Here is a 27,998-nt window from a genome sequence, read left to right as displayed (position 1 = left end):
AAGGCTAAACCAAACCTTATGATATAATGATCACTGTCCCCTAGAGACTCCCCCAGACTCCCCCACTGATATTTGATGCACTTGGGCCAACTCATTCCACAGAACCAGGTCTAAATGTGCATGTCCTCTCGTTGGACTGGAAATATACTGCTGCAGAAAATTAACTTGAACACACTCTAGGAACTCTCACTCTCTTGTCTCTGTACTATTCCTTTCCCAGTCTATGTCTGGATAATTGAAGTCCCCCATTATGATTACTCTATAATTCTTGCACCTCTCTGTAATTTCTTTGCAACTTTTTTTCTACACATCCCTTCTACTAGTTGGTGGTCAATATACGAAACCGATCAATGTTATTGCACCTTTCTCATTCTTTACCTCTAGCCAGGGAGATTCCGCCCTTGACCTCTCTGGAACATCCTCTCTTGCCAATACTGTAATGCTATCTTTAATCAATATTGCCGCTCACCCCACTTTTCTTCCTTTCCTGTCTGTCCTAAACACCTTGTATCCAGGATTATTTAACATCCAGTCCTGCCCTTCTTTGAGCCAGGACTCTGTTATAGCAATAATATCATAATTCCATTTGTCAACATATGCCTGCAGTTCACCAGTCTTATTAATTACATTCCATGCATTCACCTACATGCACATTAACCCTGATTTAGGTTTTTTTACTTACCCCCTTCTTCTGACCCCATCTAATGACTTACCATTACCTATTCTAATTCTATCAAACTCTCCAAATACTCTATCTACTTTGATACTGCTCTCTGATATATTTTTGTTATCAGTTGATACTTCACTACTTCCCACTGCCAGTTTTTCTCCTCTGCACTCTGAATTTCCCCTCGGGTTCCCATACCCCTGCCAATCTAGTTTAAACCATCCCCAACAGCACTTGCAAACCTCCCCACGAAAGCATTAGTCCCAGTCCTGTTAAGGTGTAACTTGTCCTTCTTGGACTGGTCCCACCTGCACCAGAACCAGTGCCAACACCTCAGAAATCTAAAGCCTCCTACTCCATTTCTCCAGCCATGTGTTGAACTGCTCAATCTTCCTATTCTGATGCTCACTAGCACGTGGCACTGGGAGTAATCCTGAGATTACTGCTCTTGAGGCCCTGCTTTTTAATTCCCTTCCTAACTCCCTAAAATCTGCTTTCAGGACCTCATCCCTTTTCCTACCTATGTCATTGGTCCCAATATGGATCACAACCTTTGGCTGCTCATCCTCTCCCAAAAGAATGTCCTGCAGCTGCTCCATGACATCCATGACCCTGGCACCAGGGAAGCAACATACCATCCTGGAGTCATGTCCGTGGTCACAGAAATGCCTGTATGTTCCCCTAACTATGGAATCCCCTACTACTAGAGCATTTCCACTCTTCCTCCCCCTCTCTCGTGCAGCTAAGCCATCTGTGGTGCCCCGAGCTTGGCTCTTGCTACAGTCCTCTGAGCAACACCTTGCTCACCAGTATCCAAAATAGAATAGCGGTTAGACAGCAAAATAGCCTCAGGGGATTCCTACACTAATTGCCTGTTTCTCTTAGATACTCTGGCAGTCACCCATTTCCTCTCTGCTTGTGTAGTTCTCAGCTGTGGTGTGACTACCTCTCCAAATGTACTATCCATGTAATCCTCAGTTTTGCAGATGCACCACAATGACTCCAGCTGCTGCTCGAGCTCTGCAACTCAGAGCTCAAGTTTCTGCACCTGGTGACACCTCCTGCAGGTGTAGTCATCGAGGGCACTTTGTGCCTGCACACCTTCCCACATCCTGCAAGATGCACATTCCACATGGCCGAGCTGCACTGACATACCTTAAACTTTACATAAAGCATTTACTACAGTATTTATTTACTAATTTATTTTGAATATATTCTTAATTCATTTAGAATAAATTCTATGTATACTAAAATTTATTTTGCTTATTAAATGCTAGTACCACCCACAAGTATGACTAAAAACTATCAATTTCTTAATTACATAGGATTCGCACTGTTTTCCCACCCCCGATTTCCTCTCCTCTCGCACTGTTTCACACTCCCAACTGTTTCTCCTCTCTTGCTGTTTTCACACTCCTGACTGCCTTTCCTCTTGTGCTGTTTTCACATTCCTGACTGCCTCTCCTCTCGCGCTGTTTCCACACTCCCAACTGTCTCTCCTCTCGCGCTGTTTCCACACTCCCGACTGTCTCTCCTCTTGCGTTGTTTCCACACTCCTGACTGCCTCTCCACTCGCACAGTTTTCAATCTCATGACTGCCTCTCCACTCACACTGTTTTCACACTTGGAGATATCCAAAAGCAATCACTAACAATCACAAATTTAAAACAGAAAAGTTCTCAGCTAAAATAATGTGGAAATGCAGAAAGGTTACATGACCTCACAGATCTCTATAACACCAATAAATGGGTCCTTTTTTCAGATATCATTTTTGACCAAGATTTCAAAAAACAATGGAGGGAATTTTAAATTTTGATGTGTTATTAGCAGTGGGAGTTGGATGGTTATGGCCAGTAGTCAAGGTCTGGGTTTTCCTACATGCTGTGAAGTCTTAACTCTACAAATTGTGATTTATATCATTGACAGCTTCCTCATCTATATGGCAACCTGATTGACAGGCATGGCTTTCAATCAGGATCTGAGACCTGATGTTAGGGTCACATCTGATCCCAAGGTCAGTCCAATCCCTTGTCCCAGAGGGGTTCCGATTCCATACTGCAGGAGATGGAATCCATTCCTGACTGGGGGATGTGGATGCGGAACTTTTGGGTCTGGGAGAAAGCAATCCTACTCCTCCTGGCCCACAAGGAGTGCTCACTGTGGGTGTCCTCACCGTGCTGCAGTTGTCAGGTTACCCCAGGACCGTGATTTCCTCTTGATTTCTTGAACCATCCATGCCTTTAACTGTCGGCCTTGGCTCAATAGAAACACTCTTGCTTCAGCAATAGATAGTTGTAGTTGCAAGATCAATTTCAAGATTAAAGCATGTAATTGAAATTGACATCGGTCCGGTGCTAAGGAAGTGCCATATTATCATGTCTTTTAGACAAGCTATTGAACTGACTGAAATGAACATAAATGATCCCTTGGTCCTCTTTGAAGTAGAAAAGGTTTCCCTCAGTGCTGAGGTCAACATATATCCTTTCCCTGCAAAAATGGATTGACTGGTCATTTATCTTGCTATGGTGTTTCTAAAAACAGAAACTACACTTCAAAAATAATTAGATGTAAATCATGTTTGGATAGCCTAAAGATATGACAACCATTATATAATGCATGTTCTCAAAAAAGTTTACATTACTCTTGCCATTTTAATCATCTCTCATTCTCAAATTTCTTTAAGTTCCTGAACATTGTTAATTTTTGTATTATTTATCTCTGCTTTTTTCTTCCTATTCCTCCCTTCACCTCCTCTCTCCTGAAAGCAATAACTCATGTTGGGGTACAATTCCTCAGGTTGCCATTCTCCAATAATTCAGTCATCATTGAAGAGTGAATAGTGGTGTGCACTCCTAATATTTACATGACCCTGTTGTTGGGATTTGGGGTGGGGTCACAGTGAGGTCAAACCTGTGAGTTGAAGCTCCATGCTTGCACTTTTGGCAACATAATGATGTTGCTGGGATGTCTAGTCCCTGGCCTCTACTTCAAATGAAGCAAAGGACAAGCTAGGCAATAAGGATTTTTTAATTTAGTCAGTTCAGTTGTTCTTCTCCACCGCAATACTGGAACAGAATTCTGTGGACACAACAGTGTGCACCTATTATCAAAGGACTGTATTTAACAATTCTGAAAAGAGTCTCAGATTCTAAAGAGCTTTATTACTTTTAGGCTAAGAACCAACCTGCGTTTTATGCACTGACAGGGGTAGATCTTGAGTTTGAATGATTGGGCAAAATTGGTGAAAGCAAGTCAGCAGTCTATTTGCATCTCTTCAGATTTTCATTTCCATTGACTTCACACTTCCAAAATGCTCTTGAGCTTGGCAAGGTCCCTGACCGCCAATGAGATTATTAGCGCTTTGAGGTTTAACAGGGAGCCCGGCAGAGTATTGGAAGTAGAACTAACTATTGTGAGGGCTAAATATCCTCAGCCTTTCAGGTATACACATCCACCACAATTTTAGCAAATGTGTGACAGAAAAGCCAGAAAATAGATTGGGTTGTTCACCCTGTATCCTGGGTGGACCTAATGAGAGGTGCCATTGTCTCCTGGTCCTTTGTAAGGTGAGCAGTGACAGTCAAATTGAGAACTTACAATAAGAGTTCACTTCTTCCTGCTCTCTCACGACTGGCAGCTGGTAAGCTGACTGGGAAGAAGCATGCTGGTCCTCCAAAGAAAAGGGGAAGGCCCTACCTGGAGAGGTGCAAGTCAGAATCATGGACACAACCCTAGAAGGGTAGAAAGATAAATTCTCCTTTTTGTCGTTTCCATGGAGCCCTTTAAGAAAAAGAGCCACAGGCATGCACAATATTGTCACCGGGCTGAGGAGTAGGTTTAATATCATTCCGTTGACTACAACGGAATACTGGGGCAGATGGACAAGTGCCTGGCATCACTGTGCGAAAGACGGAACCACCCCTTGCCTCAGACAGTCTGCTAGAGTGAGCATGATCCTGCCATAATCATTGATTGGGCCCTGGTTTTTATTCTAAAAATATAAAGTGAGGACAGATAAGCTGCGCTAAGCACTATCAATCCAAGTTTAGAAAATGTGGATGACTGAGGGCACTTTGTAGTTTGGCTCTTGGTTTACAAAAGTTTCTAAAAATGCTTTTACATACCATTAATTTGATCACATTCAGGATTACTAAGAAGAAGTAAAGTATATTGGGAAATATATGTTTCCCACATATAGAAGCTGATTGGTGGAAATCCTTTTTGAGGATAAAATATGGATGGAGGTGATCACATCTGGCAGTGAAAATGAAATATGTATTAACCTTTTTGACCTAGTCTGAGTTTGATCCAAATTATAAATGCAAACTTGACAAGCAAGTAGCTCCACCTGATATGTTTATATCCAACTCTTGAACTGATGCATGTAGAACACTTCTAACTATTACATGGGATGCACTCTAACTTACAAATCCAGAAATGTAGATTTTAATACATGGCTAAAAGCAAAAAGAAATTCAAATGGAAGGCATTTCAGATACATGTGGTATCTAACAGGCACAAGAAATAAACTACATTTTAATCCAACTTTGTAGATAATGTGTGTATCAAGATGTCTATTTAGCCCTTTGAGAACCTCCCGTTTCTGAGCACAGTACTGTCTAATTCTTTTGCAAGACCTTGATACATTTCAAAAGGCACAATACATTTACCATTATGATTTCTAAATACATTAGCCTGGATATTCCATGTGGCTAACATTGGTTGCCCATCATATTTCTGGTAGAACTCCCTTGAGAAATGCCATAAATGGCCAAAAACAGAAATCCCTCTGGAATTTCAGGGCCCTTATCTTTTGAAGTTTGGAAGACTGGAAATCTTTTTGATAGGCACTACCCAGCTTCTTTAGTAATAGTATTCAATAATAACAACCTTCAATTAATGCAAATAGTTAAATATCATGTCTGTTGCAATCATATGGAGGTGATAAGACTAATGAATTGGACTTAATTGAATATACGACAGGAAAATATGAGGCTCTGCTCTCAGCTGTAATCTTGATCAATGGGAATGCACACTGGAGAATTAGGTGGAGAGATTAGCACACCTGATTCTTGGTGCTCTCAATGTTCAGTGCAGAGTTCTGCAATTTTTAGTATTATGGTATATGTTTAGGAGTTAGATGTGGAATAATATTTTGAGGTGTGTAACAATAGAGTCTGGAGTGAATTCATGCCATACTCCACACCTTGATTGATAACGTGGCGTTTTCATTTTTCCATATCATCTTAAAATAGGGGTGATGTTTTCCAAGACCCTGTGCCACTGGTGGGCTCTGGCATGCAGCAGACAGATGAATGGCTTTCAATTTTCCTGTCCATCGATTTCAATGGATGACAGTGCAGTGGCAATATCTTGACCGCTAGTGGCGTGGGGTTTGGAAACTTTTGCCTTTATGCCACCGTTGGAGAAATTTTCAGATTTAAAATGGAGAATTGCTGCAGAGACCAATTTTTGTTGAGAAATTGGTCCAGTTATGGTTTTATGTAGTTATATCAGTGTGATGCTGCTTTCAGTAAGAACCATTATTCTGAAATTACACTGGGCAAATTATTAGCTTACTACATTTGATCATAATACCTTTTTCTGCTCTTTTGATACAGATGTTAATCTATCCATCTTAAATAGCTTAACACCTCAGTTGAAAATAGCACAAAAAGAGATGATGTAAAATCACATTAGGCATTTAGACCTTATTCTCACAGTATTACTTCAAAAGGCCCTATCTCAATAATCAAGAAAGGATGAAAAAACTTTAAAGGGGCATTATCTTCATAAAAGTACATTTGAAAAACTCATTGCTCATAAGCAGTACACTCAGCAGAAACCTTTACATGTCAAGAGCACATCTCGTGAATTTAAGTATGCATCCCAACAATGATTTGGTATGGAGAATGCTGAAGATTAAAATAAATACCCTTAAACATTGTACTTCTGGAACTGGCAATGGGCTACAAGCCAAGGGTTACTAAATATCCCATGGGACAGACTGGCTACACTATGCTATTTTCTGCTTCTGCAGTTAGTGATGGCATAGTGTTGGCACATTTCATAGATGACTCAATGCACTGCACTAGGAAATCGGTATGCACATGTCATTCTGATTTAAGTCATGCTGTCAGGTATAAGTGCAACCTGCATATAGTCACTTTCACATCAGTGGGTAAGGGAAAAGGCCCAGCAGAAGACAAGTTCCCCAGGGAACTACTCACCTCATTGCTACAAAACAACATTTAACAGAGTCCTGAGATCCCTCTTTGTCATAAAATAGCACATTGTAGGGAAAATGAAAAAAAGACAAAATCACTGAATTAAATTTATAGTATTAACTTATTATATTGGTTAATATTTAGTGCCAGTTTGAAATGCTATTTCAGTCGCACCATTTTGCATTGCCACAGGCTTAGCAATGATTTTCATTGTCAGGCATTTTATCTCTTGCAGGGGATGTTGTTGTTTTTGACTCTGCCTTTAAAATGACAAACTTTATAGAGCAACATTTGAACAGTTCAATGGCTTTCCTCTTTAACTGTAAAGCATCAAGCTCCCAATAATTCAGAAGCTAGTGATGTTATTCTCATTCAACTCTGCTACTTATAATTACAATTGTATTCTTACACAAGGTGTTATTTTATAATGGATACTTTAACCTCAATTGCTAGGTATAAATGGGAGCACTAACTCTATTAATTAAGGGAGGTCGCTTTCTCTATTGGAGTTAATCTCCCTGTCAGGAATATTATGAATCAATATAATAATTTGAACATTGACGCAATTAAAAATGTTATTTTACTTCAATGGAATTAATCATAGTAAAACAGATACTCCATGGTGTGTGTTTGTTTTGAACCCTAAGCAATGGAAAAATAACCAGTCATATTATGCCGTGTCAGTAAAATGGCATCTTCTTTGTGGCTTTTAGAAAATTCGACTAAAGAGTTTGTTTCAAATTGGACAGATACAACACATTCATTTGAGTATCACTGACACATTTAGAAAATCTCCTCTTGGTCAGCATACAGGTGTTCCCTCACCTGTTTAATCCATTGGATGCATGGAAATTCCCTGACTATGGATCTGTACGCACTATTTCAAAACTGACCTCTTTCTGGGTGTTGAGTCCCTAAGTTGGTCCACTGCACTCTGACAAAGAATCTGGGTATTGGCAGACCAGCAAATGAGAACTGGATTTTTATGGAGAAGGGTGCTCTGACATTTTCAGAGCTACATGTAGATCTCAGCTATTACTGCATGTCCCTGGATCCTGGACAACATGTGCACAGGTCACCTATGGTGGCCCTTTGTGCTGAAGAAAGAATCCTGCATGCACAGCTTCAGTCTCCATGCAGGTGGCTCTGAGGAAAGAAAGCCTTGGCCATGAAATGCTTTCAGGCGTAAAGAACTGGCGTTAGTAATGCAAAATATGGATTCATCAGGTTTAGACAACATTCCTTTAGTCTGCTGAATTCTTGCTCCATCTGCAGTGCCGTTCTGCAGCAGTCAAACTTCAATGATGTTAATTGCTGGTGTGTTATTTTGGAACTAAAAACAAGAAAAAAAATGAAATTAGAATTAAAACATAATGGGATGGTAGCAGTTCTTAGCGCCAGCTTATCATCCACTTTGATTGAAATAGTTCATAGGAGGGCAAATTCTGAAGTCTCCTATACCATTTTTAGACATTTAGAGAAAAAATGCTGGAATAAAACCCATTACAAAGCAACTCAGAACCTGTGACATGGTTTCATTTGTAAGTTTAGTATTGAGATTTCAGCCACAGTTTACTTATGCATACCGGCAACAGAAAAGGTGCCAGCATTGAGCCAGAACAATCCTTTTATTACCTCCACCCTTCACAATTCACTTCTTCTTATAAATATCCTATGCTTTCTTCCCTTTAGATAGTTAATTAATTACATTCCTTGATACCCAGTGATGTTATTTTATAAAGGAGTCTCTCATAAGGTGTTCATTGAAAACCTTTGGAAATTAAGGTATACTGTCCCCCTTGGCCTGCAGTATGAATGGAAGAAGGGCTCTTGGCAGGAGGCCTTATCCAGCCAGGATCTTCAGGGAGCATCACCCCTATCTCAAACTCAGCAAGGAGCAATGTGTACTCCTTCTCCATTTCACTTATGAAGTGTTCACTAAATTTTGCCACCTGTTGCAGACAGACCTGCAGCCTCAGAGGAGGTTGAGGATGGCATTGCCATTGGCTGTAAAAGTGACCATGGCTGTGAGCTTTTATGTGTCTGGCTTCTTCTAGATTAGAGCAGACAACAGCTTGCAGCTTGTCAATCACTGTGGTATAAGGGAAGTGATGTTCTGTATGCGAAGGGAATACATTGCATTCTCTCTTTCCAAAGACAAGCAGATGGAGTAAACATACAGCCTCGCCAGGTTATTAGGCTTCCCCATGGTGCAGAATACCATTGTCTGCACACATGCTGCTTTGTGGCATTGCATATTAATTCAGAAATGTACCCCAACTACAAAGGGTTTCACTCCCTCAATATCCAACTGGTGAGGGAGCATGCTCAGCACACCATATTTGTCAATGGTCAATGTCCTGGCAGCTGTCATAATCCTTATAAACTACGACAGTTCACTGTTGCTAGCAGCATTTAAGCCTCCACATGAATCCAGAGGGTGACTGCTGGGCAGCAAGGGATGTCTGCTGACTATCTGGCTCACGACTTCAGTGTTGAAACCATGCATATGTGGACAGCATTCATATAATAGGACCCACATTGCCAGATGAAATGTCATTGAGCTTTAGCAGCGCTTCCACTGCCTGGATTACTCCGGAGGAGCCCTGCTATACTTGCCAGAGCATGTGACATGATTCATGGTGGTCTGCTGCATCCTGCACAAACTGGCCATCATGACGGCACAGCCGTTGCCACCAGGTAAATGGTGATAACTGATGAGGGAAAGGAGGAGGAGAAAGACTTAAGAAAGGAAGCAGCCAACACAATCCCTTTCTGGCTTGGCTGTCTATGTTGGCTCATCAGACTATGGTACCAATGAATGCAACCCCAAATCCCCATTCGCCAACAGTTCCCCAACTTAACTTCCTTCTGTTACTTTACTACCACAGCATCTGCTTTGCCACAATGCAAAAATAAAAGCCACCACAAAACATACATTGCAAATCTGCTTTTCAATCAAACCATCCAACAAAGGCATCCAATTGTATTCCATACAAAAGTCAATTTATCAGCCTTGTGCATCCCCTTAGTGTGAGTCTTTTGTGTACCTTTGCTGGTCTGAGTAGTGCTACATACTGCTACCCCATGGCTGCAGCATGGCTGGTGGAAGGCTAATTACTTTCAATGGGGAGACTATGGATAACTTCGAAGGATGATTGTTTAGAAGGCTTAACTTTAGACGGCACAAACTTGGGAAGGTAGCCATCTGGCCTGGCTGATAGCATATTTGTGCTCCACAGAGCCACTGCCACTTCCTTAGGGTAGCACCTCAACAATCCTAGTAATCTGTTAAAGGACAAATTGCTGGATTACTTTAGTCTATAAAGCCCCTTTTAACAGTGGTATCTGTAGACATGATGGCAGTGGTCTGGCCATTTGTATCAGCAAGCTGAACTTGCATGATTTCAGTCTGATCTTCCACTGCAGCACCCAGGCATTAGGTGGCTTCTGCATATGCTACAATGGAAGCAGAGATATCAGCCGCCAGATGTTGCATCATGGTCATGGTCAAGCCCACAAATGTGGTAACAGAGTTGGCCACCACTTTTAGGCTGGAAATGATGGGCTCCAAGCTCCAGTCTTTCTGGTACATCTGTCAATACACAAAGCATTTTTGTGTCCACCCATCGGCCTTTTTCTATACACCTTCCCATTGAGGTTCTCATTTGAGTCCTCTGCAGCAGAGCTCATGTGTGACCTTGCTCCCTGGTGAACTGTCACCTGTGTCCCAGCACATGCAGATCCTGCCTCTAGTTACCCTTTACTGAATGTTCAGTGACAACGTCTGAACTAGTGGTTGGGTGTGTGACAGCAAGTGATGGTGCTTCTTTATCAGTTGCTTCTTCCTCTTCCTCATTTTGCTCCTGCACCACTGCCTGGCCAAGAGGCTGTTTTTGGGTAGCTGAAAGATTAAGACATAGGGATAGGGTTGTAGTGAGGAAAGGGAAGGACACCAGGAGGTGCATGCTTAGACTATCTATTAGATTAGCTTGAACATCAGTAAAGATTATGGGATGAGACAGAAGTGGGATATGGGAAGGAGAATCAGATAGGAACATACCATCATCTTCGATGCTTTCAGCCCCTCAGCTGGCCACAACCTCAGTCGTGTTCAGTGCAAAGATGGCAAACACCATCTCCTCCATTGGGGTGAGGACATGCAGCCATGCCTGTTTCCTCGCTGTGTTTGTACACCACCTTGTCCTGCAAGGTGTGTGGCAGTGATTGTTGTGCAATCTGTTTAGGTGATGTGCCTGTCATAGTTGAATAGCTGGCTATATGTGCAAGCTGTGAGATGTGAATGTGAGACTTGCAGCATTGTGAAGTATGTGAGGGTGAGGTGAAGCTATGAATGTACAGTCTGAGTCATTCTCTGGTAGGTGAATGAAAGGGGTGTGGTGAATTGAGCAGCATGGGGAGTTAGTGTTTCAGTTATAAGGATACTGCATTTGAACATACATTCACCGACCTTGAGCACGTCCGAGGTCACTGAGCATTTCTTTCATTTATTCATGGGATGTGGGTCTCGCTGGCTGGGGCAGCATCTATTGCCCATGAGAAGGTGGTGGTGAGCTGCCTTCTTGAACTATTGCGGTCCATGTGATGTAGGTACACCCACAGTGCTGTTAGGAAGGGAGTTCCAGGATGTTGACGCAGCGAAGATGAAGGAACGACAATATATTTTCAAGTCAGGATGGTGACACGTCTGTCAATACACAAAGCATTTTTGTGTCCACCCATCAGCCTTTTTCTATACATCTTCCCATTGAGGTTCTCATTTGAGTCCTCTGCAGCAGAGCTCATGTGTGACCTTGCTCCCCAGTGACCTGTAACCTGCGTCTCAACACATGCACATCCTGCCTCTAGTTACCCTCTACTGAATGTTCAGTGACAACGTCTGAACTGGCGGTTGGGTGTATGACAGCGAGTGATGGTATTTCTTGTGGCACTGTATCCAGGTCCTTGCATATAGTGTTACCGTCTCCCATTGCCATTGCAGTGTCTGTCTGGAGTGTCTCCAAGTCACCTGTAGACAGAGGACTACTCTCCTCCTCTCCACCTTCCTGCAGCATGGCCTCCTTTGATATGTCAGATATCCTTAGAGCCCTCTCTCTGTCGTTTTAGACATTATTGTTTCTTTCCCAGGACTAACTCACTGTTAGCATGACTGGTTGGTTTTAAGTAGAGCTTGAGCTTGAGCTTGTGCTAGCCTCTCTCGATTTTACGCCTATGCTCAGGTGTGCAACTACTCAACAGTGTACTTAATGCTGGCATCACAGGCAGTGTGAAATCTGTGTGCTGCCTGCATCAGAAACAACAGGCATGGGTTAATCATACAACATGATCCCTGTGCCTGTTTCTGGGCCTTGTCCGATTTTGTGGCCGATGTTTCTACTTATGGGTGAGGTCAGAACTGGGGTCCTTAAAGACAAGGTAATCACTAATAAATCCAATAAGGAATTTAGGAGAAATGTCTTTATTCAGAGAGTGGTGAGAATGCGGAACCAGCTACCACATGGAGTGGTTGAGACGAAATTCATTTAAGGGGAAACTAAGTAAGTGCAAGAGGATGAAAGGAGTAGAAGATAAGGTTCAATGATTTAAATGGAATTAAGCTTGGGCAGAATCCTGTGCCCTCCTCCATAGCAAGTTTAGTGGCTTGTTTCTGTGTTGTAAATTCTATGTAATTCTATGAACAATAATGCAATACGTGTGTTGGTGCCTTTTATTTGGTTATTTTCATGCCCATTATAGAATCTTCCCGATCTACTTCCCATGGAAATGAAAACCAGACAATTTTTCTAAGAGGTGTCTGACCCACAAGGCCAGTTTTACATCAGGGGAGTTGAAAACCTGACCTATGCCTTTACCTTATTCCAATCTGTTTATTGCCACAATTCCAGTGTTTCTAGAAAGTTCACTCAGGAGACATCTTCCTGATATTGTTGTGTGTGGCTCCTTTGATGGTATCATTAATACTTAAAATTTAAATATGAATACTTTAAAAATCCAGCAAAACAATTAAACTAGTGACTGAATTTTGCTCTTTAAAATATCATCAATTATGTCCGTTAAATTAGATGCCATTTCTTATTACCTTTGCACTGCTCACCTTACTGCGCAATAATCCACCAGTCGGATGCTCTGGTGTGCTGTGCTCTGACGAGGGCTTGGCCTTTTCCTTGTTGTTGTTAGAGTCGTTATCTTTAATGATGTCGTACTGTCTGCAGAAGAGAGCTATAACAGCTGAAATACACCAAAAGAAAAGATTTTCAGTGATGCACTAAAAACACATTCCCAAATGTGCATGTCTGGAGCCCAAAGTTTGGCCGGAATCTTCCGTCCTGGAGTCTAAGTTTGGTGGTGGGCGCGGAAGTGGGAGTGATTCGCAGTGTGGGACCGGACAGTTGACCATGCGTGATCTAGCACATTCCATAAGCATCTACAAGGAGCTCACTGATTCTTGTGCCAACTTCCTGCCATTACCTCATGGGACTGAACATCCAGGCGCCAAATTTAAAAGGCATCAGGACAGCCTGCATGATCCCTTCCACCTTTGCTTGGCCACTGTGCCACCCTTCCCCACTAACCCTTCCATCCTTCATTGGTCATCCTCCACGCATTGTCACCACCTGGTCTCAAGCATAGGCTGACAATTACAGATGCTCCCCAAACGAGGACAATGCAGCAGCAACCCATTGTTAATCATGGGAGAAGTCTACCTCGCCAGCTGTCGCTTATGTGCAGTTGTGAATGTGAGCATTCTAATTTCTTGCTGGTGGGGAACTTAATTTGAAGGGGGAGCTTAATTCCAGCGAGGTGGCCTTTTAATGAGCGTGCATAACTTGCTAATGCATGCCATGAGGCTTCCCGACATTTGTCACTGGGAAGCTCGACCTGCTTTTAACCCGTCTTTAAAGTCTCAATAGCTTAATTGCTAAAGTTCATCCCACTGTCGGGAAACTGATTTTTGGCCTCGCGCCAAATGAAGGTCCCCCTCCTGCAAGCTTCCCGCTGCTGGCGGCACATGAAGATTCCCCACCCCTTGACTCTAGCAAAAATACACCATTCAAGACTAGACAAATTGCACAGACTCTACCAACAATCACCAACTATCCATGTGGGAGATTTCCCTCGTGCGTGGAATTGACAGTTTTCTGCATTGTTTATGTGTCTGCCCTGGAGATACGTGTCCAACAAATGCAACTGTATTTTATAAGAATGTAACAAATTCCTCTCAACCTCATATTTTGGCAATAAAAAAAATGTTTCTGGACTTGTATTTAACAATGACAATGTTTAGTAACTCACTTTAGTTCCTCTGTCCATAGTTCCAGGCAGTAGTTAGTATAAAATTGTGGGTATGGCTGAAGCTGCAGAAAGTAGGCAATAGCAAAGAAATATGCTTAAATGGCTAGTATGCTACTTCTTTCTGTGTCTCTCGTGCTGTTGTTATCTGCATCTCTCTCAATCTTTCCTTCTTTCTTCTCTGTCTGTCTTCTGCTTCTCACTCATTTTCTCTTCCCTTTTTGGTGTGAAATGGTGAATGACATAAATAGAGCAGAGTGCTGGTGAGAGAAGCCACCAACAGCTACAGACTGCCTTTTCAAATGCATGCTGTGGAAAAAAATTGTGGCCCTCAATGATTGTCTCCTCGTCACCTCTGCATTCTGCTGCCTCTCACTCGTTTTGCATCACATGACTCATCATCTTCCCATTATTCCCTCCTCTTCCTACCATCATTTCAGCTCCATATGTATCCCTACCTCTTCTTCTTTCAAATACCTGCTCACCCCGCTCCTTGCTCCGCTGTCACTCACATTACCCTTCACCCTCCTACCACTCTTGTTCACTCCCATTGAGGGTGACTGGAGGTAGGCTAGAGGCTTCCACATCCTCATTGTCCTGCCTATGTTCACCTCCATTCCCTTTTCCACATAGATTAGGTTGAGGAAATGCACTATGTTTGCCTCTCACTGTGTGTGTGTGTATTTCTTTATGTCTGAGCCTGGCACCTTCACTTGTGAACCAGGAACCCTAAGCCATCATTTCCAGTCTTTACTCGATGGCAGGCACCCAAACTAATGCCCCACATGGGTGAGTGAGCACATGGATCTTTTAAATTAAGCGTCTGCGCTTAACCCATAAACTTTGCCAGGAGTGGAAGCATCTCAGCACCTAGACCCGGATGTTGCAGCCATGGATGAAAGATGGTGCAAAGATTAAGCTTGGTGTCATCAGCAGAGCATATATGTGGACATTGACCCTATGTTACTGGGCAGTGTTACCAAAGACTGGCTTATGGATGAGGAAGAGAAGGGCGGCAAAGGTAGATATTTGGGGAATCTGGAAACACTTTGTAGACAAAAGTGAGATTGGTGGTCGTTTGCAAGGTGGGGTCTTTGAAGAGAAGGGTGATTATAGCAGTTTTGAAGGGGAGGGAAACAGACCCTGAGGAGAGGAAACCATTTACAATGTCAAATAACATGAAGATCAGGATAGGAAGTTATGTGGTCAGCATTTTTGAGTTCTTCTTAATGTATTTAATATTTATCCCCTACCAGTTTTAAAGCTGAGCACACATTGTCAAATTGTACCAAGAATTACTGATTGGAATTGGAAATCTGATCTAAAAATTCCACTGAACTTTTTGAGGCAGCAGAGGTACATTGGGATGTGACTGCCATCTGTTACTTTAATTGCAAAGCTGACAGGATGGAATTTGGAGCAGTAGGGTTATTGTATTACAGAGCCATCTGAGGCATGGAAATGTTAAACACAAAGACTGGAGATTTTTGTTTTGAATGTTTCAAAGTATCTCTGCAACTGATCACTCTGGGAAGTGAAGTTTTGAACCAATGTCACAGTGTTTTGGTGGCACTGAGGGAGATTCCTGAGCTTGGACAAAACTAGATTGGCGTTCTGAAGTTTGGCAACACTTCATAAAATCACAGGGCTTTGGGATCAATGACCATTCTCTTCTATACTGCTGGGCTTAGGCCCATGACTTGTGCCAACTTCCATCAGGGTAAGGCGAACAGAATTCCCATGGTAAGCCAGAAACGTACTCCCCATCCCATCTCCCTGATGACACCAAGCTGGCTATGGACATAATAGATTGGGACTAAGAGGTATGGAGCACAATTCCCTTGATGTCCACTTTTTTTCTGGAACTACTAAATTCTAACATAAGCAAATGTCTGCTCCATTGTTTAACTGTGCTTTCTCCCATTCAACTTGCTGAGTAATATCTTATTTTTAATATGTTGTGTAAATAGAGACAGCACTTCATTCCATCATACATGTTCTTCTATTATTTTGCTGATGGCCCAATCGAGATCTGCTTCATCTTGGGCCTACTAGCCATATGTCCAGCTTTGGTGAATTCATCTTGTCTTTCTTTTCATCTTAAAACAAAATACTTATCAGTCCAGGAGAGGGTTTTAATGAGGAAAGCATCCTCTGTCACATCAAAGAGATGTACTGTGATATATTTCAACAGTACTTCAGGCACAGTATCTCTCCAATAAATCATAAGAGGTTTCTGTCAGTAGCAGTAACACAAGGCTTCTCCAAGTGGAATCAAATCAGGCTCAATCAATTACAATTCTTGTGCTGCTGGTTAAAGACTAATTAACCAGGTCATATTTCAAACAGGGGGAATTGGCTGACAGCCTGTCACATCAGAACCTTAGGTATTAAACACTTTTACATCCTTCAGTAAATTAAGCAGAGCCATTCTTGACCACATAGTATCTTAATAAGTATTAGAACGGTTGGTCTACATTTCCCACCTTTGTGGAATCAAGGTGCATCTCTGCATGGTGGGACTTCCATCACCACAAAGATGCACCCCTGCCCCTGACCAATCAACTTGCCCCAGTGGCATGAACCTATTTCCAGTGGGCTCCACAGGCTCTACCAGGGAGACTGCCTAGGGTGGGAGTGGAGTTTGACTGCAGCGCTTTGTAGATGGGTGTCCTGTACGCTGCTGGCTCCTCCCTAGCTGGGTAAATGGTGGAGTGTGTCCACGCTAGATTTCCAACTTTGTCTGCCCCAGTTCCACCAAAACATCAGTGGAGCAAAGGTGGGCAATCCTGGGTTTAATTTATTGTAAAAGAACATAATTTACGTTCAACCTTTCAGCTTGGATAAGTTGGTAGTGTCCATGCCTTTGAGTAAGAAGGTTATATGTTCATCGGCCAAGAGAAGATTTTATGAATTAGCAATCCTGCCACTTCAGGAGTGCATGTCGGAGGGTTAAGTGCAGAGGTTGATGTGCCCTGTGGTATGTTCCATCCACTGATCCAATGTACAACAACCTCCTTGCCTGAGTTCTGAATATGTGATGCTTCTGCCCAAAGCTCAGAGCTGTGAGTGCTAGTTCATAAACCCACCTCATAATTTGTATTGGCAATCCAGTGCAATATTGAGGAAATATTGAGGCTCGGTTTGCCTGTTCAGGTGGTTTAGATGGATGCAAAAAATTCCCATGATACTTTCTGAAGAAGAGCAAAGGGTTCACACAAAATCAACAAAACAGAGGAATTTGGCATATGAACATAGGAGATTGATGGGCAGGTAAAGACCAGCTCACCCATCAAGCCTGGCAAAGTCATAATGGTCATACTATCATAAGCAAACCATCCATCATTTAATTGCTAATTGTGATATCTGATTCAATTTTGAAATATAGTAGCAGTGTTAGAATGCAACCAATAACCCAGAAATTCCTCAATCCCTTGGACCTCAAGACTAGTTACGTATTTACCATAGATTTCTGAAAGACATTGTAGTGGACTAAACCCTGTATCGAATGCTTCCACTCTGCTTTTCCATCGAGTGATGCTGCACACTGCATTTAAAGAGTAAATTTTGCTTGTTCGCTCTCCTAGACAGTTAAGTATTTTGTTTTAAGATGAAGAGCAGACAAGATGAATTCATCAAGGCTAGATATGTCTAGTAGGCTCAAGGTGAAGCAGATCTTGATTGGGCTATCAGCAAAATAATAGAAGAACCTGTACGATGAAATGAAAAGTGCTGTCTCCATTTTCACAAGATAGCTAGAAAGTAGATATTACTCAGAAAGTTGAGTGCAAAATGGCTGCAACAATTACCTGCATAGCAACAGTCACCACCTGGTGCCAAAGCTTTCAACTGTCTTTGTTCCAACTTCTGGAATACCCCTTTAAACCCTTTTACCTTGTTACTCCCTTCCCTTTTTAAAAAAAGTCACGTCAAAGCCTATATTTTTCTTGGTGTCCATTGTCAGTTTTCCTAAATAATCTATTTTATGTACTAACTTTCCTATGTGAAATAGCTTGGGATATTTTATTACATTATTAAAGGTGCTATACAAGTGCATGTGTAGTTGATTTTAATGGGCTCTATATTGTGGCTGATTTGTGCGGCTGCAGGATAACATTCCTCATCAGCAGCATTTAAAGAGTAAATTTTGCACATTAGCTCTGCAGTGTGCAGCATCACTTGATGGGAAAGCAGAGTGGAAGCATTTGACACAGGGTTTAGTACACAACAATTCCTTTCAGAAATCTGTGATGAATATGTAGCTAGACTTGAGGTCCAAGATATTGAGGAATTTCTGTTATTGGTTGTTCTCTAAAACTTCTAATATATTTCACAATTGAATCTGAATTAAGGACTTAAAATTGACTTGTTGCTATGGAGACAATAAATCCATATGAATCTCATAATGTCAGTTCATATACTTGTATGATAAAGCTTGAGCTGCAGGCTTAATCATTTGAAAGTTGTCTCTGGGCATGCACTGCATACAATATTCTGACTATTAACTCAATGCAAGATATGTGCTGATGAGAATCCCAGCTGGAAATGCAAAGTCATAAAAATTATTTTATCATACCTGGTTTACTTCCTCAAAGGACAGATAGTTCCACATTATGACTGTTGATGAGATGGCAGTTTTCTCTTTAATATATTTGGTTTTTATTTTGTTTGCATGCCTCAGGCTGCCATTATCCAAGGGTGTACATATCCTGCAGCTGCCAGTCCCACACGGGCATATGTAGTATGTCATTCTCCATTGATCAAGCCAAGTAATATAGCTAACTGCACTTTACACTGAGCTTAGTCACAATGAACGATCTAGGCATTTTAATATGTTGATTTGCACTGATCTGCATCTGTATTAAACCCAGCACTAACTCCTTACGGTGTGAGACCACCTTCTCCCTATGGGTAGCCTTCAACATGGTCAACTACGAAGTCCTCTTCCATAGATGATTCTTCATTTTCCAACATCCCACATTTGATTCTGCTCTTATTTATCCAATGATGGCCAGAGCATTTCTATCCTCATTCTACACCATCAACTCCAGAGTCTCCAAAGGATTTATTTTTGCTCCCCTATTCTACATGAATTCTATTTATATAAATCCCTCAGTGACATTATCCACAACATGGGATCAGTTTGCATTGAATAGAATTTCTTGGGTGGGTGGTGACTGGGAACAATTGGACAGCTGAGTTCACCAGAAGCAAAGGTACCAGGTGTCCAGAAAAAACAGGTTATCTTCTTTGGGACCACTCATTATAATAAATAAATAGGCTGGATGTTGGACACATTTGGAGGCACAGGGTCAGTGGGAACAGGAAGATCATGAATAATTTGAGCCTAAAAGGAAAGCACAATGCTTAAATGGGCAAGTACAGTAAAACCTCCCTGGGAATGCAAGAGACTTTATATCTTGCAGGAGAGTGATAGGGTTTTTAACAGGACACTTTGTGGCGAAGAATGGTTAGTTTTTACATTAATGCTGCTGTCAGGACCTCTGTGTTTAATGTCAATGGTCTCACTGTTTATTAAAAAGTTCTACAAACTGGATTGCACCTAAATCCAAAACAATTCTGGTGCAGTGTATGCACCAAATAAGGCCAGTAGCAAAACCATGGCCAATTGATCATTCACCTCATGAGGATAGGACTAGCAAGCTGTGGGCATAGAGAACTAATGCATGCACCCCGAGGAGCACAGTAGAGTTCGGGTTGGGTGATGGGGCTGTGGTGTTAATTGGTAAAGCATGGCAGATGGCCAGCAGTAGCCTGTAGTTTTATTGTGGAGTCAGGAGGAGTATTCCAGCTCCTTTTAACTCCACATTAATATAACTAACAAGCATTAGACTTTCCTTTCATGGGCCACTGGTTTGGTTACTGTATGCTGGAGAAAACTGCATGCTGCGTCCTGGCAGCACATGCTAATGCACTTTGGCGCTGTGCATCAGTGGTGGAGGCAGTGAATGTTGCCAGTGGTGGATGGGGAGCCAATCAAATGGGCTGCTTTGTCCTGGATGGTGTTGAGTTCCTTGAGTGTTGTTGGAGCTGCACTCATCCAGGCAAGTGGAGAGTATTCCATCACACTCCTGACTTGTGCCTTGTAGATGGTGGACAGGCTTTGGGGGTGGGGGGTCAGGAGGTGAGTTACTCGCCGCAGAGGTGGTGGTGTAGTAGTATTGTCACTGGACTAGTAATCCAGAGTCCCAGGGTAATGCCTTAGGGAACAAAAACAGAAAATGCTGGAAAAACTCAGCAGGTCTGACAGCATCTGTGGAAAGAGAAACAGAGTTGACGTTTTGAGTCCATAAGACCCTGAAGGGTCATAATGACTTGAAACATCAACCCTGATTCTCCCTCCACAGATGCTGTCAGACCTGCTGAGTTTTTCCAGCATTCTCTGCTTTTGTTTCAGACTTCTAGCATCCGCAATATTTTGCTTTTATCTTAATGCTCTGGAGACCTGCATTCAAATCCCATTATGGCAATTAAATCTGCAATTAAAAGCATAATAATGACCATGAAATAATTGTCATAAAAACCCATCTGGTTTACTAATGTATAAGAAATCTGTTGTCCTTACCCAGTTTGGCCTACATGTGACTCCAGACTTAGAGCAAAGTGGTTGACTCTTACCTACCCTTTGAAATGGTCTAGCAAGTCACTCAGTTGCAACAAGCCACTAAGACGTCCTAAAAAGAATGGAATCAGACGAACCACCCAGCATCGACCTAGGCACTGGAAACAACAACGGTAAACTCAGCCCTGTCTGATTGCAAAATCCCCCTTACAAACATCTGGGGGCTTGTGCCAAAATTGGGAGCGCTGTCTCACAGACTAGTCAAGCAACAGTCTGACATAGTCATCTTCTCGGAATCATACCTTACAGATCATGTCCCAGACACCACCATCACCATCCCTGGGTATATCCTGTCCCACCAGCAGGACAGGCCCAGCAGAGGTGGCAGCACAATGGTATACAGTCAGGAGGGGGTTGCCCTGGGAGTCCTCAACATTGACTTGAGGTCCCATGAAGTCTCATGGCATTAGGTCAAACATGGGCAAGGAAACCTCCTGCTAATTACCATGTACTGCCCTTCCTCCCTTAGCTGATGAATCAGGTCCATGTTGAAAACCACTTGGAGGGTGGCAAGGGTGGGGACTTCAATGTTCTTCACCAAAAATGGCTCAGTGGCACCACTACTGACTGAACTGGCTGAGACCTAAATGACATAGCTGCTAGACTGGGTCTGCGGCAGGTGGAGAGCGAACCAAAAAGAGGGAAAATCATACTTGACCTCATCATCACCAACCTGCCTGCCGCAGATGCCCCTGTCCATGACAGTATTGGTAGGAATGACCACTGCACAGTCCTTGTGGAGACAAATACTGCCTTCAAATTAAGGATGCCCTCCATCATGTTGTGTGACACTACCACCGTGCTAAATGGGATAGATTTTGAATGGAAATAGCAACTCAAGACTGGGCATCCATGAGGCACTGTGGGCCATCAGCAGCAGCAGAATTGTACTCAAACACAACTGTAAACTCATGGCCTGGCATGCCCCCACTCTTCCATTACCATCAAACCAGGGATCACCACTGATTCAATGAAGAGTGCAGGAGGGCATGTCAGGAGCAGCACCAGGTATACGTAAAAATGAGGTGCCAACCTGGTGAGGCTATAAAACAGGACTACTTGCATGCCAAACAGCATAAGCAGCAAGTGATAGACAGAGCTAAGTGATTCCACAACCAATGGATCAGGTTCAAGCTCTGCAGTCCTGTCACACCCTGTCATGAATGGTGGTGGACAATTAAACAATTCACTGGAGGAGAAGGGTCCACAAATATCCCCATCCTGAATGATGGGGGAACCCTGCACATTAGTGCAAAAGATAAGCCTGAAGCATTTGCAATGATCTTCAGCGACAAGTGCCAAGTGGATGTTGCATCTTGGCCTCCTCTGAAGGTCCCCAGCATCGCAGATGCCAGTCTTCAGCCAATTCGATTCACTCCATGTGATCAAGAAATGGCTGAAGGCACTGGATACTGCAAAGGCTATGGGTCCTGACAACATTCCAGCAATAGCACTGAAGACTTGTGCTCCAGAACCTGCCGCGCCCCTAGCCAAGCTGTTCCAGTACAGCTACAACACTAGCATCTACCTGGCTATGTGGAAAATTGCCCAGGTATGTCTTGTACACAAAAGGCAGGACAAATACAACCTGGCCAATTACTGCCCCATCAGTCTACTCTCGATCATCAGTAAAGTGATGGAAGGGGTCATCAACAGTGCTATCAAGCAGCACTTGCTCAGCCTAACCTGCTCACTGATGCTCAGTTTGATTTCTGCCAGGGCCACTCAGTTCCTGGCCTCATTACAGCCTTCATTCAAGCATGGACAAAAGAGCTGAACTCCAGAGGTGAGGTGAGAGTGACTGCCCTTGACATCAAAGCAGAATTTGACCCGAGTGTGGCATCAAGGAGTCCTAGCAAAACTGGTGTCAACGGGAATCGGGGGAAAACTCTCCGCTGGTTGGGGTCATACCTAGCACAAGGGAAGATGGTTGTGGTTGTTGGAGGTCAATCATCTCAGTTCCAGGACATTACTGCAGGAGTTCCTCAGGGTAATGTCCTAGCCCAACTGTCTTCAGCTTTCATCAATGACCTTCCTTCCATCATAAGATCAAAAGTGGGGATGTTAGCACTGTTGATGACGCCTTCCATCACTTTGCTGATGCTCGCGAGTTGATGGGATGTAAATTGGCTGGGTTGGATTTGTCCTGCTTTTTTGTGCGCAGGACATACCTAGGAAATTTTCCACATTGCCAGGTAGATGACAGTGTTGTAGCTGTACTGGACCAGCTAGGCTAGCAGTGCGGCAAGTTCTGGAGTGCAAGTCTTCATATTGCTGGAATGTTTTCAGGACCCAAACCCTTTGCAGTATCCAGTGCCTTTAGCTCTTTCTTGATATCATGTGTAGTGAATCGAATTGGCCAAAGACTGGCATCTGTGATGCTGGGGACCTCAGGAGTAGGTCAAGATGGATCATCCATCGGCACTTCTGGCTGGTGAGTTAAATAACTTCAGATCATGAAACTTAAACAGATCCTATCCGCCCTTCTAGAGTGTTTATGCCTCCTCCATAAATATGTGACTCCCGCACTGTGGGTTAAGGCTCTTGGAACTACCACGATGGGCACTAATTTCAAATGGCCCTGCTGAGTTCGGGTTTCCCACCTGTCTGATTCACATCCCACCCACTTTCTCCGCCGGCAAAAATGTGATCTGTCTGAAAAAGGGATGGGACTTCTGCAAATGTCTCCTGCCTGTCATTTCTAAAGGTCTCCAGAGTCTAGCCCAGATTTCAGTTACAAATTTGTGGAAGCTTTCAGTCGAGGTAATATTCCACATTTGATTTTTAAACTGCAGAACACCAATGCTTGCTTCAAAGCTTTGTGAATTTTTGTGCAATATGTGATAATAGGTGAGGTTACACCATGGGGAAAAACATATCTCCTGCACTAAATTGTAAACGATTAATAAAAAAATGAAAATCACAGCTTGTAGTTTATGATTCACAGTGAAAATAATTTAGAAAAGGCATGAGACATGGTGACAGATAGTAATAGCAGCATCATATGTTGGGTATTTATGTCCTAACACATGACCTGTCAGACAGCTGATCCTCAACAATGCTTCATCTAATAGACATTGACAGAATAAATTATGCATTTCCAGAGCAACAGCTATGTCACCTACCCGACAAGAAAAAGGAAGCAGCTCTTGGTTCTTTACCAGTGTAGGGGCAGCCTCTAATGAAGCCAAGAGAACCCTCTGGCAAATTGTGTCCAGACAGGCCTATTAAATGCACTAAATAGACATGTTTACCAATTTTTAGTATCTTGGATCAGATGACTATGTTCTAATTGCATTGCATGCTCCTCATTCTGAATAAAAGCAACTACATACAGGACAGAACTGAAACAGAAATCTGAAATACATTTGAAGCATAAAAGGATCATGCTTTATCGATTTGACAGCTTGTTTTAAAATGCTTTTGCTGAGCTGAGCCACAAATACTCTCTGATTACAGCCTGTACATTCCATATTTGTGGCTCTGAGTTTAAAATAAATACATATAAAAACTCTCAGCAAAGGGAAAAATGAACAACAACCAACAACAGAAAATCTGATCAATGCTTTCCCTCTGAAATGCAGGAGTTGGGTGAAATCAGTTAAGTCAGTACAGACTGTCAATAACATAGGTTGCGCTACTTAGGCAGCTGATCGCTCTTTCATTCCCAGCATTAAAAAAAACAAAAACAAAAATAGCTGGAAAAACTCAGCAGGTCTGACAGCATCTGTGGAGAGGAACACAGTTGACGTTTCGAGTCCGTATGACTCTTCTGATGAGGAATCGTTCTGATGAAGAGTCATACGGACTCGAAACGTCAACTGTGTTCCTCTCCGCAGATGCTGTCAGACCTGTTGAGTTTTTCCAGCTATTTTTGTTTTTGTTTCAGATTTCCAGCATCCGCAGTATTTTGCTTTTATATTAAAAAAAAACGCTCTCCATACTTTTAGAAGTCTGAATTATTGCTGCCTTAATAGACAGTTTGCTTTCAAGTATGCATAATAACATGTATGTTCAATGGTATGCATGGAATTTTCCTGTAACAGACAAATTACTTTCTAAAATTATTTTCGCATTAACTGTCAACTAGCCATTACCAATTTGCCAAAAATTGGAGATGTTGACTTCTATCACCGACTTTGTGTTTGCACCATAGAGAAAGAGGGACAAATGTGTGACCTGCTCTTTGTCAATAACTGCATTCTCATTGCACACACATAAAACGAGATGCAACTCGTCACTTATTACAATGTCATAGCCACTGGGACAAAAACCAGTTTCAAGAAAATTAAGTTTGTGCATCAATCAATCCTGTCCAGGCTGTATGTCCAGCATTAACAGAACACAGCTGAATGTGGTCAAGCCATTCATCTAGTGGAACAGTGCCCTGGACAGTAGTGCCGGAAGCAATTGTTTGATCAGCATTGTGTAAAGATGCAGACCAAGCTGGATAGCTATGATATCGATAAATTGTATAGCAGAGAGTGTTGGACTTGCAACAGAAAATATTATGGAGGAAGGTAACAGGTTACCCACGTGGCACCTTTACATCAGCACATCAAATCATTTCAATTTTGGCACTTTCTGTCACAACTTCAGTGGTGGACATTTTGTCCCATTATTTGATGTTCAGGCTGATGTCCTAGATGTGCTGGATCAGCCATGTAGTGAGAACAGATAAGAGCTGTCTCTGAAATAAGATTTTCTATGGTGAGTGCTAAGAATGAAAATATGTGAGAGGTAGCTAGCAGCAATGATGCAAAGACAAGCTGGAACAAATTATGTTCAATTGTGCTGTGCCATTGGAGGCCTGCACCCTGTCACCTGGAATGAAGTGTGCTGTCATCCGGAAATTCGAGTGTCACACATTGAAAGGAAATGGATTGCAGTAAAATGGATGAGACAAAAGAACATTTGAACAGTTAGCTTGATGGTAATGACTGCTCAGGATAAAAATGGAAGTAAACTCTCATCCATTGTTCTTCTGCCTGAACATATAGGGGAGAGCCAAACATGAGTGTAATTAGTGACTTTAATTGTTGCCTCTCACAGAATTTGTGAGACAATGGCCATAATCCAGTGTCAGTTATCCGTACTGGGTCCACTTATCTTTTGTGTAATATTCCATATCATCCCACCCTTGCTTGATTCCCATATTCAATCTTTTCTCATGTGTATCTGCAAAGAATGTGAATAGAACAGAGATAAATTTGAGAATTAAATTCAGAAGCTCTTTCAGGAGAACTAAATCAGAAAACAAAGAAGATAAAGCAGAATGTGAAAGAAGCTTTTAGGAACATAAGAACAGGTGTAGGTGTCAGGAAGATATAATAATTCTCATAATGTTATTGGAATTTATTGTAAAATAGAGTAATAGTGAGACGTGCCTATGTGTGTGTGTACGTGTGTGTGACTTAATTGGATTAAAGGCAGCTGGTCTAAAGGCTTTGATGTAAACATGGTAAACATGGGGGAAGTTTAGAATGTAAGGAAAAGAAACATTTGCATTTTTAAATAAACAAGGCTAGATTGTTTTCAAAGGAGGGGTGAAATGTGTCACCTAGCCAGATGAAGTTTAGAAACAGTGGGCAAAATTTTTAGCTCGGCGGGCAGGCATGCTTATGGAAGGGTGAGCGTGTAATGATCTGGGGGACAGGGATGCACATTGACATTGTCTCCATGTTAACTGATCCAATGTCCTTGTTCTTCCTTTCAGCATCAGCGGAGCAGGGCCGGGAGGAGGAGCAGCAGAGGCCCCCTCTCACACCTGAGGGCCCTGAAGTCATGGACTCATCAGCATCACACAATCTCTGCCAGGCAGGCACCAGCACAGGTACTAGCACCTCGGTGGGAATTAGAACATTGGCTAGTGTCCCGGGGCACAGCAGTGAGGGCACTTCACAGTCGCTGGAGGAGCTGGCAGAGACAGAGAGTGTCCATGGCACCAGCAGTCGGAGGACTGCAGGGGACCAGGCACATGCTCAGTCGGTGTCTGATGATGTGCCTCTGGAGTCGTCCACGATGCAGCAAATGCAGGAAATGTGGCCGGGTGTGCAGGAGCACCTGGGGGAGATACATGAGGCTATGCTTGGCGTGGTGGAGGAGTCGACGCGGACGATCGCCAAAGCAATGAGCCTCATGGCCGAGCGCCATGCTTCCTCCATGAACAGAGCGGCGACCCTTGTGGAGAGACTTCTCCAGGAGACCCATCAGGGCTTCCTGGGGATGCGCGCGAACCAGCAAGCCCTCACATCAGCATTGACCTCAGCTGGTCAGTGCCAATGTGGGAGATGGTCTGGGCATGAAGTTTCCCAGCTCAGTGCCCATCCATCCATGGTGAACAGGGGGGTCCGAAGCAACCGCACGTCAGCGCAGCAGCTGCCTGTTGTCTCTGCGGGCTCCTCTCAGGGCGCACCAGATGAGGACGGTAGCTCCTCTGCCTCTCTGCCAGTGATCATTGCATCCAGTGAGGTTGCGACGACGGGAGATGCCAGCTGTGGCACAGCACAGGCTCCACTGGCCAGAGGACGGCCGCCAAGGTCATCGAGGCCAATATGACAGCAGAGTGAGCAGGCTGTCTCAGAAACCACTCCCAGCAAGGGGGCAGCACCAAGACTTCGCACCCGAAAGTGTAAAAATAAAGCATCTTAGGCACACCATGGGTTTATCACTGGTGCTTTTGTGTTGGCCCGAGATGAGGTCTTTATGAGTTGGTATGATTTTTAACACCTTTGTCATTTTGTTTTCTTAAATTCCTTTGATTGTAATATTAAATTCAGACATGTCACCAGGGCTGAGGGTGCCTTTTTTCTTCTGCAGGTGGGTGGTTACCAATAACGTTATGAGTGATTTGTGGGACATTCAGCTTTATTAACAAGGCCCTTAGTTACTGTTCCTATCCAGGCAGATTTAGCACTTAGGTATCGAGTATGGAGCCTGCAGCCCAGGCTTGTCCTGGAGGTCCATATGTGGTGTTCTAGCTGAAGGTTCATTGGATTAAAGCCTCCCAAATGTCCCTGCCTCCCTGGAGTATGCCCGGGTCAGCGTCTACTCCCTTAACATTTCCCTCTGCTTGCTCATCCTCAGAATCACTGCTGGATTCATCATGTGCAGCCGCAGACACTGCGTCAATGTCTTCATTGTCCACTGA

The 27,998-nt window shown here is 43.0% G+C and overlaps 1 protein-coding gene across 2 annotated transcripts in view; it reads right to left on the bottom strand.

The window, feature by feature from the left end:
• LOC144680723 (fibronectin type III domain-containing protein 4-like) overlaps nucleotides 1-27,998 on the bottom strand; it is a 296,490-nt gene that overhangs the window by 19,720 nt on the left and 248,772 nt on the right. Inside the window, exons 5-6 of one of the 2 annotated variants that reach the window (XM_078542000.1) lie at nucleotides 13,010-13,143; nucleotides 5,007-8,227 (exon numbers count right to left, since the gene is read on the bottom strand). In XM_078542000.1, the coding sequence (XP_078398126.1) occupies nucleotides 8,186-8,227; nucleotides 13,010-13,143 (176 nt within the window). In that variant the 3' untranslated portion in view covers nucleotides 5,007-8,185. Of the gene's footprint in view, nucleotides 1-5,006; nucleotides 8,228-13,009; nucleotides 13,144-27,998 lie in introns of those variants that run through there. The other variant, XM_078542002.1, reaches the window with a different exon arrangement.

This window comes from Cetorhinus maximus, chromosome 5 (assembly GCF_964194155.1).
Source record: "Cetorhinus maximus chromosome 5, sCetMax3.hap1.1, whole genome shotgun sequence".
Classification (NCBI taxonomy): domain Eukaryota; kingdom Metazoa; phylum Chordata; class Chondrichthyes; order Lamniformes; family Cetorhinidae; genus Cetorhinus; species Cetorhinus maximus.
The sequence above is the reverse complement of the archived record's forward strand: the minus strand, read 5'-3'. Positions and strand labels throughout refer to the sequence as shown.